The following is a 13,690-nucleotide window of genomic DNA, read 5'->3' as shown; positions in this document are numbered from 1 at the left end:
ATGGCAGCTACTTCCTGTCTCTGTCTCACCTGGCAGGATCAGAATGTTGTCATTGGAGGCCAGCGGGTGCCCATCTTTGAACCAGGTGAGTGTCGGAGGGGGGACAGCATTGGTCTCGCAATACAAAGATATTGGATTATTGAGTATCACATCGCGAGCGTCTACTCCGAAGCCAAAGGGCGATGTTGAGTCACCAGCTCCACCAGGTTTGCTGAAATTAGGAGGAACTGGGGGAAAGACAGAGCTCCTTTCAGTATTCTAAGACTAAATTAATTGGCTTACGGTTATATGGTGGGTTATACGGTTAGAAGTAGGGGTGTCCTGATCCGATATTTATATTGGTCTGATATCAGCAAAAAAAACACAAAAAAAAACAAGTACTGGATGATATTGGCTTGCATCTAAAATCCCAGACATAAGCTCCGATACAAGTACCGTATTTTTCGGACTATAAATCGCAGTTTTTTTCATAGTTTGGCCGGGGGTGCGACTTATGTGTGAAATTATTAACACATTACCGTAAAATATCAAATAATATTATTTAGCTCATTCACGTAAGAGACTAGACGTATAAGATTTCATGGGATTTAGCGATTAGAAGTGACAGATTGTTTGGTAAACGTATAGCATGTTCTATATGTTATAGTTTTTTGAATGACTCTTACCATAATATGTTACGTTAACATACCAGGCACGTTCTCAGTTGGTTATTTATGCGTCATATAACGTACACTTATTCAGCCTGTTGTTCACTATTCTTTATCGACGTCCCACTGGGGTGAGTTTTTCCTTGCCCTTATGTCAGCTCTGTACTGAGGATGTCGTTGTGGCTTGTGCAACCCTTTGAGACACTTGTGATTTAGGGCTATATAAATAAACATTGATTGATTGATTGATTGATATATTTTAAATTGCCTTTCAAATGTCTATTCTTGGTGTTGGGTTTTATCAAATAAATTTCCCTAAAAAATGCGACTTATACTCCAGTGCGACTTATATATGTTTTTTTCCTTCTTTATTATGCATTTTCGGCAGGTGCGACTTATACTCCGGAGCGACTTATACTCCGAAAAATACGGTAGTCCTGTAGAAAGTTTACTTGTGAAAAGACAGACAGCCAGTTAACATCTAAATATCCTCCAATAAACATACAAGGTTGGTATTTTTAAATATAGTAGGCAGCATAGGAGCAAGCAGATACACAGCAACTAAGCACACAAGCTCGACAAACATAGTAAGTGTCCTAAATTGAACAATGTTGCAGTCTAAACCATCACATTTGTCAGTATAAACAAGTATCAAATAAATATAGTTTGATATTACTTACACATACAAAGTCTCCAAGACAGAAACATAAAGTATCCGGTAACAAACATGTCCCCATCAATTTTCTGCATCAAAAGCTGAACTTGTTTTTTTTTACTGTGATAATGAGGTGTTGCAAAAAAAGCAGTTACCACTCCACTTCAACTTGAAGACAGCATAAGTCCATTCCAGACGGTCAATAAATAGGTAAGTATTATTTATAACTATCATTGTTCTCTGTTTTAATTTGAATAATTTCACTTGATCAAGCCTTTTGTAACATTCCACACTACAAAATAATAAAAGCATGTACTAAGATCCTTGTGGATATTGTATTGGATTATTATCGGTATCTGCCAGTGGCATGCAGTGAGGTTAATGTCTGGTGAGGCACGACTGCATCATCACAGTCAGATTTACAAACATATGAACCTGCAGTGCAGGTGTACCTAATGTTGTGTCCCTGCGGTCGTTCGCGGCTCCTGCAGCGCGAGCATTGTTGTTTTTGCACTTTTTGGCTTCTTGTTAAGTGACTTTTTTTGGGTGGATTCGGTCTTGCACGTGGAGGATTTGGGTGTGGGCTTTGGTTGGTGCGGCCGCGGCGCTCCCGTCGGGCGGTGCATTCTGCGGCGGAGGTGCTTGGCACCAGGAGGCGGGGTTATGAGACGAGCCTCACACAGTGTGTCTTCGCAGCAAAGTTTTATGATCGCTCAGCACTAAAAATACGTTACACACATACAGTTGTTGACAAAATGCACTGTACATCATATACCTCAGCTAACTAAACTATGGAAATGTATAATATAATTCATATAGCAATACGGTCTCACTGCACAGCAGGCCAGCAGTTAGCCGAGTCATTGCGCACAATCCATGTTGAGGCACAACGCAGTGACGTGCCTCAACTGGCTGCTGATCACCACACCGTCTCTTCTCAGTATTTGAACGGCAAATGTGAAAATAAAAATAAAAATAATCTAAAACTGGTGAAGTTAAATGGAAAATAACTTTAGTATAATCACTGGATACACATAACAATTTAATTTTTTTTTTTTTCTTTTTAATTTTTTTTTTCTTTCCATGATGGCAGGCACCCCTAGCTATAAGTATCGGTAGTCATCACATTTGTTGAAAATATTTTAGATCCGCAATTATTGAGGTTTCAAAAAATACACAAGTTCGTTAAGTCGTCTCAGGCACATTATCATCAGTCAACCCGGTTCACCTTGTATATTTACATCAAAGTCCTTCTCGTCCTCTCCAGCTACATTCGTGGCTATGCAGGTGTAGCGGCCTGTGTCGGACACCTGAGCATGTTTGATCTGAAGGATACGGCCGTTAGCTGTGATGGACACATGCTCATCTGCCCGAAGGATCTACCCAGAAGAAGCATCAGATAGAGGAAAAGGGGAGGGAGAAGTATTGTTTATTTAGACATAAATACCGAACCCAAAACCAGTGAAGTTGGCATGTTGTGTAAATCGTAAATACAAACAGAATACAATAATTTGCTAATCTTTTTCAACCTATATTCAATTGAATAGACTGCAAAGACAAGATATTTAATGTTCGAACTGAGAAACTAGCTTTTTTTCTGCAAATCATTAACTTAGAATTTCATGGCAGCAACACATTTTTACCACTGTGTTACATTGCCTTTCCTTTAACAACACTCAGTAAACGTTTGGGAATTGAGGAGACCAATTTGGTGGAATTCTATCCCATTCTTGCTTGATGTACATCTTAAGTTGTCTCCGTTGTGGTATTTTAGGCTTCATATTGCACCACACATTTTCAATGGGAGACAGGTCTGGACTACAGGCAGGCCAGTCTAGTACGCGCACTCTTTTACTATGAAGCCACGCTGTTTTAACACGTGGCTTGGCATTGTCTTGCTGAAATAAGCAGGGGCGTCCATGATAACGTTGCTTGGATGGCAACATATGTTGCTCCAAAACCTGTATGTACCTTTCAGCATTAATGGCGCCTTCACAGATGTGTAAGTTACCCATGCCTTGGGCACTAATACAACCCCATACCTTCACAGATGCTGGCTTTTCAACTTTGTGCCTATAACAATCCGGATGGTTCTTTTCCTCTTTGGTCCAGAGGACACGAAGTCCACAGTTTCCCAAAAAATTTGAAATGTGGACTCGTCAGACCACAGAACACTTTGCATTATCCATCCATCCATCCATTTTCTACCGCTTATTCCCTTAGGGGTCGCGGGGGCGCTGGAGCCTATCTCAGCTACAATCGGGCAGAAGGCGTGGTACACCCTGGACAAGTCGCCACCTCATCACAGGGCCAACACAGATAGACAGACAACATTCACACTCTGCATTAGTCCATCTTAAATGAGCTCGGGCCCAGCGAAGCCGGCGGCGTTTCTGGGTGTTGTTGATAAATGGCTTTCGCTTTGCATTGTAGAGTTTTAAATTGCACTTACAGATGTAGCGACGAACTGTAGTTACTGACAGTGGCTTTTGGAAGTGTTCCATGTGGTGATCTTCTTTACACACTGATGTTGGTTTTTAATGAGGGATCGAAGGTGACGGGCATTCAATGTTGGTTTTCAGCCTTGCAGCCTACGTGCAGTGATTTCTCCAGATTCTCCGAACTTTTTGATGATATCACGGACCGTAGATGGTTCTTAAACAATTTGCTCATGCATTTGTTCACAAAGTCATGACCCTCGCCCCACTGTATTTATATTATTCACATGTAAAAAATACCCAAGTGTTTATTGTCTATTGTGAGCGAACTGTGATGCTGAATTTCCCCCAGGGATCAATAAAGTACTTTCTATTCTATTCTATTCTATTCTCTCCTTGTTTGTGAGTAACTGAGCATTTCATGGAAGCTGCTTTTATACCAAATCATGGCACCCACCCGTTCCCAATTAGCCTGTTCACCTGTGGGGTGTTCCAAATAAGTGTTTGAAGAGCATTCCTCAACTTTCTCAGTCTTTTTTGCCACTCGTGCCAGCTTTTTTGAAACATGTTGCAGGCATCAAATTCCAAATGAGCTAATATTTGCAAAAAAATCAGTTTTCCAGTTCGAACGTTATGTATGTTGTCTTTGCAGTCTATTCAATTGAATATAAGTTGAAAATAATTTGCAAATCATTGTATTCTGTTTTTATTTCCGATTTACACAACATGCCAACTTCACTGGTTTTGGGTTTTGTACATTAAAATAAAGAAGTACATTAAAATAAAGAAGTTGACAGGGCCTTGGTACCTGTGCGTCCTTGTACCACTGCAGTGCTGGAGTTGGAAAGGCCTGAGCAGCACATTCCAGAATAAGTGTGCCGTTGACTTTGACCTTGACATCTTTAGGGGCCAGTCCTTCGCCTGGGATATCATTTTTATTAATCTGTGGTGGAACTAGTGGCCATAGAAATAATAAACAATGAGGAATTAAAAAGGTTAAACCTGTTTTAAGGAACCATGTATGATGTTACACAACAAGCCTAAACGGACCATGGACTTTGACCTCAAAGTGTTTCAGTGTCTCTCCAGCCTCATTAGTGGCGACACAGGTGTATCTCCCAGCATCCTCTTCTTTTGCATTGAGAATCTGCAGCGTGCGCCCACCTGTGAAAGGATGTGCGTGAATAACAATATTTTATAAATACTCAAGTAGTAACTTAAAGGGGACCTATGATGATTTCAATCTACATTTCAAACACTTCCTTTTGGTGTCGATAATATTGATTGCAGGGCTATTCAACTGGCAGCCCGGGGGCCAAATCTGGCTCAGAAATCCCACCATAGCGACCCAAGAGTTCAGTTCAAAACTTGGGAAGCAAACATTTTTGCAGCAAATTCCTAAAAAACACTAGAATGCTCCTGTTGTAAAGAGGAACTTGGACTTCGGTAAACACATCGGCAGATCCTTGGATTGACATTTTAACCTTGCAGCAAACATAGAATACTGGGGTCCAAACTTGTGAGTGAGGCGTTCCTCAAGGAACCCCTTTAAGTCCTCTCCTTTTTTGGCGGTTACAATTTTTTTTTCTCATAATGTGATTTATGCAACTAAGGTGTTGCTGTAGCTTGTTTACTTCAGATACAGTCAGTAGTCATTTGTTCAACTTCTTTAATTATACTAAATGTGGCCCCTAAAACAATTTAGTTGAACATCCCTGATTTTTTGGATATGCTTTGGTGTAAAATGTACTTATATTTTGCACCACACATTATAAGCCATTTTTTGAGTCTGTCTGCAAGCTGTCCTTTGAAACCACACCACTACCCTCTCCAAAAGTATCAAAATCAATATCTTTAAAATGTTTTACATTGTTTAAAAATATATGGAAAATGGAGCCTGCAGTGCCTCAGACTGGAAGTCTCTGCAGAGAGTGGTGAGGACGGCGGAAAAGATCATCAGGACTTCTCTTCCTCCTATCCAGGAGATCGCAAAAAGCCGCTGCCTGACCAGGGCTCAGAAAATCTGCAGAGACTCCTCCCACCCCCACCAAGGACTGTTTTCACTGCTGGACTCTGGAAAGAGGTTCCGCAGCCTCCGTAGCAGAACCTCCAGGTTCTGTAACAGCTTCTTCCCTCAGGACATAAGACTCTTGAATGCATCAAAATAATCCCCTCATTTCCCCCCAAAAACGGATGAACTCGCTGGAATATAAAGACAATATAACATACATCCATAAACGTGGATGCATATGCAAAAGTGCAATATATTTATCTGTACAGTAAATCTATGTATATCTGCACCTTATTTCTCTTTTATCATGCACTACAACGAGCTAATGCAACGAAATGTCGTTCTTATCTGTACTGTAAAGTTCAAATTTGAATGACAAGAAAGGAAGTCTAAGTCTAAGAAAATAACCTTCATAAACATTATATGAATTCACTCGGTCACACTATTAGGTACACCTGCAAATAGAGATGCCCGATAATATCGGCAGTCCGATATTATCGGCCGATAAATGCTTTAAAATGTAATATCGGAAATAATCGGTTTCAAAAAGTTAAATTCATGACTTTTTAAAACGCTGCTGTACGGAGTGGTACACGGACGTAGGGAGAAGTACAGAGCGCCAATCAACATTAAAGGCACTGCCTTTGCGTGCCGGTCCAATCACATAGTATCTACGGCTTTTCACACACACACAAGTGAATGCCAGGCATACTTGGTCAAGAGCCATACAGGTCACACTGAGGGTGGCCGTATAAACAACGTTAACACTGTTACAATAATGCGCCACACTGTGAACCCACACCAAACAAGAATGGCAAACACATTTTGGGAGAACATCCGCACCGTAACACAACATAAACACAACAGAACAAATACCCAGAACCCCTTGCAGCACTAACTCTTCCGGGACGCTACAATATACACCCCTCGCTACCCCCTAAACCCCCCTTCCCCAACCCCGCCCCCCTCAACCTCTCCAAGGGAGAGCATGTCCCAAATTCCAAGCTGCTGTTTTGAGGCATGTTAAATAAAACAATGCACTTTGTGACTTCAATAATAAATATGGCAGTGCCATGTTGGCATTTTTTTTCCATAACTTGAGTTGATTTATTTTGGAAAACCTTGTTTCATTGTTTAATGCATCCAGTGGGGCATCACAACAAAATTAGGCATAATAATGTGTTAATTCCACGACTGTATATATCGGTATCGGTTGATATCGAAATCGGTAATTAAGAGTTGGACAATATCGGAATATCGGATATCTGCAAAAAAGCCATTATCGGACATCTCTGCCTGCAAACTCTTAGATCGATTCAGACTCTGTATTTAAAAAAAGCTGTTTTTAGCAAGATGAAACTAATAATTTATCCTTCATTTTTTTGCCACTTCTTCACAGCTTTGAAGCGGAGGGGAGGTGCGCCTCCTTTCTGTTTGAGAGCTTTACCTAATGTCTAAATAAGTACATCCAGTTTGCTGCAACGTCACAACATAGCCAGACTGTAAAAGCTGGTAAACAGAGGCATCCAAAACCCACAGAAGCTTCCGCCACCTTGTTATTTGATGCTTTTACATGATTTAACACCGGTATCCAACATTGTCCATCCATCCATCCATTTCTACCGCTTGTCCCTTTTTTGGGGTCGCGGGGGGTGTTGGAGCCTATCTCAGCTGCATTCTGGCGGAAGGCAGGGTACACCCTGGACAAGTCGCCACCTCATCGCAGGGCCAACACAGATAGACAGACAACATTCACACTCACATTCACACACTAGGGCCAATTTAGTGTTGCCAATCAACCTATCCCCAGGTGCATGTTTTTGGAGGTGGGAGGAAGCCGGAGTACCCGGAGGGAACCCACGCAGTCACGGGGAGAACATGCAAACTCCACACAGAAAGATCCCGAGCCCAGGATTGAACTCAGGACTACTCAGGACCTTCGTATTGTGAGGCACATGCACTAACCCCTGTCCCACCGTGCTGCCATCCAACATTGTAACATTTATAAATCAGAAAAGATCAAATTCATCATAAGTCCCCTCTAACGTCACCAAAACATCATGTGTTGACTGTAATGGCTTTTCTTTTATAAAGGCAGGCCAGTCAAGTAACGTTGAGAGCAATTCAATCTTCAATGAATGTAAAAACACACCTGGAAGAACTCGGACGCTACGGCTGGACTCAAAAGCAGTGCCGTCTTTGAGCCAGGTGATCAGTGCAGGAGGGTAAGACTGAACTTCACATACCAAAGAGGTGGGGCTGCTGAGCGTTACTGTCACCTCCTCTGCGGAACCATCCGGTCCTGACCCAGCAATGGTGGGAGAAACTGACAGGAATAGAAGACAGTAAAGATACAGAACACGGAAATATTTGAATCACCTCTGTGGTTTGCTGCGTACGTACCCAGGACATTGAGGTTGAAATGGCGACTGCGATCCCCTGCACTGTTCGATGCCAGGCAACTGTACCTGCCAGTGTCAGCCACCTGGGCACCAGAAATTTGGAGGTAACGACCGTGAGACAAGACATGGTGGCGCCTGTCAGGTAGTAGTCGTTGCCCGTCTTTTAGCCATTTAATCTCAGGAAGTGGGTTACCTAGCAACAGAAGTAGACTTTAGATTGGTAGAGAATGATGGCGATATACAGTGGTGTTTGTGTGACTGCACCATAAGTGACACCGTGGGGCGAGTTGATGACCCTCTGTTTTTGTTTGCCCATTTACAGTGCTATTGAATCTTGTGACACTATGTCGGAGACTCTCTTTGTTTTTCCTCATCTGTGCAAAATGGAGGTGCCAGTATGAATGAATGCACAATTGCACCAAGTAAAATTCCTAGTTTGTGAGCCCGTTCTCAAACAATGGCAATACAAACTATTCTGATTCTGATTATGAATTAAATTAGTTTATTTCGGTCATATAATATTTCGTGTGATCAATTTAACAGCACAGATCATACATATTAGCAATTATTCACATTCACACACACACAAAAAAAAAAAGAATGACCGAAAAAGGAATAGGCGGAACCCAAGGCTTATATTTGCCTATCCTATACATTCACTACAAATTAGATTGCCTGGAACATCAGCGTTCAAATAATCTATGGCAGAGGTGTCAAAGTCATTTTCACTGAGGGCATTTATGTTTGGCCCCAGAGGGCCGCTTCTAACAGTGAATACTATTATTGCACTATTTTTTTAATTCATTTTATTAGTAGATTTTTTAAGAACTAAATTGTCCAAAAATATGGCAATTTGCAATGATTTAATCTCTAAATTAAGTGTAAAATACTGTAAATGGAAAAACAGTACTACTGTTTTCATGGTTAAAAAAAAAGGCAGCTCAGTTGCCAGAATTTTACTGTAAAATTTGCATTTGTTTTTTTACTGTAAATATAAAAACCTGCAATTTTACAGTAAAATTTTGGCACCTGAACTGCCAGTTTGTTTGTTTATATTTTTTTACCGTAAATCAACAACTGTAGATTTTTCTGTGTATTACTGTAAATGCCAAAACGGCACCACAGTTTATTACAGTAAAAAAAGTACTGTTTTTTTCAATTATAGAAACATTTTGTAAAAACCACAGTAAATTTCACAATTTTACCATGAAATCTATTGCTACTTTTACATTGCACAATTTGACGGATTACTTGCTTCAAAATCATTATCATTAGTATTTATTTCTATTTAAAAAATGGCTTGAATGTTTGATAATATATTCTTGCATCATTAGACAATATTTAAGTTAACATCATTTGCTGTTACATGGAGTGCATATATTTTTTCTCTCTCCCAAAATGGTAAGAAAGAATTTAGTATGAAAAGTTACAGTACTTTATTGATACATATTATTTCCAGGCTTTCGAGGGCCAAATAAAATGAAGTGGCGGACCGCATCTGGCCCCCGGGCCTTGAGTTTGATGCCTGTGATCTATGGGATGAAAGTAATTGTTACTATATTTTATAATTTTTTATTATTTCAACTTTCAAGGCTTTCCTAAACCTTAACAAAGAACTACATGTCTTCAACTCATCATCTGACACACGTGATGAGTAAATAATCACAGTGCACAAAAAATTGTTATAATTATTTTGCCCAACATCTTTGCGGCGCCTCCTTATCGAAACCCACTCTGGGCAATTGCCCTCAAGGCCCATAGCTAAAACCACCACTGGGTGTTCAGATGAATATAATATTTACCTGAGGCCTCACAGGTCAGAGTAATGTTATGCTTCTCCTTCACTTTTGTGTCAGTAACACTTTTTTCTGCCACAAAGCTCGGTGGAACTATTGTGTTCAAGCAAAAAAAATAAAAGAAGAAAAATTAAATAGTTAAATTGTGTCTCTCCACATACAAAAAAAAAATGTATTCATTTACCGAGGATGTCAAGGTCAAAATCCTTCTTCCCTTCGCCAGCACTGTTTGATACAATGCAGGTGTACCTCCCAGCATCCTCTACTGCAGCGTGCATTAGACGCAGGCTCCGCCCACCTTGAGATGAAACGTTCAACTTCATTATCACATTTTCCCATCAAAACATTTTGGAATGTTCTCAAAGAAATACAAAAAGTTTCATTTAAACATTAAATAATAGCATGCAGTGTTTTTTTCATCACTGTTCTGTTCTTTTATAGCAAAGTTTGAATAAAATGATTTCCTGACAACTTTTATCAGGGAATAATTGGACCCAATTTATACATAAACTAAATACATATAAAAGTGTTTAATGGTGATGATCTAAATTAGGGCTGCAACGATTCATTTACCAAATCAATGAACTCAAATAGACATAAGACAAGGTTTGTCATTGTATCCCATTGGTTGAGTTTTGTCTTGCACTGATGTGGCATCTGAGCCGAGGATGTCGTCGTGGCTTTTGCAGCCCTTTGAGACACTTGTTGTGATTAAGGGCTTTGATTGATTGATTGATAAGATTTGATTGTTTTTTTGTTGCTTTGATAATGTGTTTAATAGGAAAAACAACACAGACATTGTTGCAGTAATTGTGACCCCAAGATGCAGGAGACAGTTGGCCACAATGTTCCCTGTAATTTAATTATGTGCGAGAAAATGCAAAATCTCCATGAGCATTCAGTATTCATATTTTCTGATATAGGTGATTTGGCCCACTTACAATGCAATTAACAGTGTTCTTCATGAGCTATGTACTAGTATTGTATGTCTGGGTGGAGGTCCTACTATGGAAATAATTTGTACCCCTTTCAGAGATCACATTTAGTTACCTTTAAAACATTCTCATATTGCACAATTAGATGCAAATATTGGATAAAGTGTACATTCCTGTAACTTTCTGTCTGTAAAATATTATTTGTATTAGCATTTCTGTAATCTAGTAGTCACAGCATTTAAAGTGAAGTGAATTATTAAAAGTTAAGTTAAAAGTTAAAGTACCAATGATTGTCACACACACACTAGGTGTGGTGAAATTTGTCCTCTGCATTTGACCCATCCCCTTGGGGAGCAGTGGGCAGCAGCGGCGCCGCGCCCGGGAATCATTTTGGTGATTTAACCCCCAATTCCAACCCTTGATGCTGAGTGCCAAGCAGGGAGGTAATGGGTCCCATTTTTATAGTCTTTGGTATGACTCGGCTGGGATTTGAACTCCAACCTACCGATCTCAGGGCGGACACTCTAACCACTAGGCCACTGGGATGGATTATATTTATGTAGCGCTTTTTTCTCCAGAGACTTAAAGCGCTTTACATAGTGAAACCTATTATCTACATCAGGGTCCCCAAACTACGGCCCTCGGGCCGGATCCGGCCTGCCAGCATCCAAAATCAGGCCCGCGGGAAGTCCCAAGTTAAAAAAATGAAAAAAAATAAAAATAAATAAATAAATAAATAAATATATATATATATATATATATATATATATATATATATATATATATATATATATATATTTATTTTTTATTATTATTTTTTAAAATCTGGCTGCAGGGGCAGGCTGGCATAATATAGCTCTCTGATTAGCAATCAGAAGCAGGTGCGTCTCCTGATCGCCAATCAGAGGCAGGTGAGGGAAACAGCGCTCAGGGAGCCTGGCAAGAAGTGGAACAAAAAGTAAGGGTGCTGGAAAGGAAACAAAACTAAGATAACACTAGAATATATTCAGACCTGTAATGACAGGTCTTGACAATTGTTTCTGTAAAACTGCTTCATTAAAGCGCACATGAGAGTGGTGCACCTACGGTGATGTAGATCGTGATGTGGTCTATGTTTATTTGGCAGAAACAGCGCAGTGCCAAAAAACTTGGTTCAAAGAAGTGGGAAAAAGAGAGCAGAGGGCCCAAAGAAGATGAGATGGGTTTTTCGATAATTTTTACTGAAAAAAACGGACAATGTGGTGAAATGTTCGTTTCCTGGGCGCGGCACCGCTGCTGCCCACTGCTCCCCTCACTTCCCAGGGGGTAAACAAGGGGATGGGTCAAATGCAGAGGACAAATTTCACCACACCTAGTGTGTGTGTGACAATCATTGGTACTTTAACTTAACTTAACTTAAATGTTTGCACTGTAAAATGGAGCTGGCATTTCACAATATCACTATCTATGACCCTTTCACATTACGAGAAAGCACCCTGCATATTCAAGAACAGCAAACAAGCAGCAACAAGTTAAAAGTATATGTTGGTAGCTAACAAAATTGTATATGTTTGATTTGCATAAGGAATGTTTTATTCAAACATATGCAAGCATGTGATGACACCTTAGCATCTACAGTTTGTATGCTAATGCTAACAAGTTGTTTGTCCAAAAATTAAACCCAACTCCTCCAATTAATATGTTTTCAAATGTGTACGTGTTAAATTGTTAAATGCATTGTTACTCAATTTATCATACTTTATCAGAAAGTCTTTTTGTTTAGTTTGGTTCTTATTTTTTTATTATCTATTACCTGGTTTGAGGCTACACAGATTTTTTTATACTTATTGAAAAAAACAACATATATATATATATATATATATATATATATATATATATATATATATATATATATATATATATATATATATATACATATATATATACATATATATATATATATATATATATATATATATATATATATATATATATATATACATATATATATATATATATATATATATATATATAAACAGTATATATATATATATATATATATATATATATATATATATATATATATATATATATATATATATCACTCTATCTCCCTTAGAGATAGAGTGAGAAGCTCTGCCATCCAGGGGGAGCTCAAAGTAAAGCCGCTGCTCCTCCACATCGAGAGGAGCCAGATGAGGTGGTTCGGGCATCTGGTCAGGATGCCACCCGAACGCCTCCCTAGGGAGGTGTTTAGGGCACGTCCGACCGGTAGGAGGCCACGGGGAAGACCCAGGACACGGTGGGAAGACTATGTCTCCTGGCTGGCCTGGGAACGCCTCGAGATCCCCCGGGAGGAGCTGGACGAAGTGGCTGGGGAGAGGGAAGTCTGGGTTTCCCTGCTTAGGCTGCTGCCCCCGCGACCCGACCTCGGATAAGCGGAAGAAGATGGATGGATGTATGGATATATATATATATATATATATATACTGTATATATATATATATAGTGATGCACCAATGTTGAAAGTTAAATTTCAATGTTTTGGGCATTTATAAGAACAATGAATAAGGGTCATCAGAAAAAAACTATTTTTCCTAAAAGACGCATTAAGACTATAAAGTGTGTTTTATTTGAATACTCGATTAATCAAACAAATCAATCGATAGCCTACTCGATTACTAAAAATATCGGTAGCTGCAGCCCCTAATCCAGATCATAATAGCCTCGTAAAACAGCTGTCTATGTTTTACTTACACTCAATTTCTATTGTTTCGTATTCATTGTGGACAACTTTTAGTAAGAATTTGATTGTGCAAGAATGTCC

General features: G+C 39.5%; 1 protein-coding gene across 3 annotated transcripts in view; it reads right to left on the bottom strand.

The window, feature by feature from the left end:
• hmcn1 (hemicentin 1) overlaps positions 1-13,690 on the bottom strand; it is a 265,771-nt gene that overhangs the window by 83,052 nt on the left and 169,029 nt on the right. For all 3 annotated transcript variants that reach the window (XM_062028319.1, XM_062028320.1, XM_062028318.1), the window contains exons 47-54: positions 10,134-10,247; positions 9,956-10,042; positions 8,155-8,346; positions 7,904-8,077; positions 4,791-4,904; positions 4,549-4,694; positions 2,531-2,681; positions 30-227 (exon numbers count right to left, since the gene is read on the bottom strand). In XM_062028319.1, the coding sequence (XP_061884303.1) occupies positions 30-227; positions 2,531-2,681; positions 4,549-4,694; positions 4,791-4,904; positions 7,904-8,077; positions 8,155-8,346; positions 9,956-10,042; positions 10,134-10,247 (1,176 nt within the window). The remainder of the gene's footprint in view (positions 1-29; positions 228-2,530; positions 2,682-4,548; positions 4,695-4,790; positions 4,905-7,903; positions 8,078-8,154; positions 8,347-9,955; positions 10,043-10,133; positions 10,248-13,690) is intronic.

The sequence above is a fragment of the Entelurus aequoreus genome, linkage group LG19, assembly GCF_033978785.1.
Source record: "Entelurus aequoreus isolate RoL-2023_Sb linkage group LG19, RoL_Eaeq_v1.1, whole genome shotgun sequence".
NCBI classification, from domain to species: domain Eukaryota; kingdom Metazoa; phylum Chordata; class Actinopteri; order Syngnathiformes; family Syngnathidae; genus Entelurus; species Entelurus aequoreus.
This window is presented reverse-complemented; position numbering and strand designations above follow the sequence as displayed.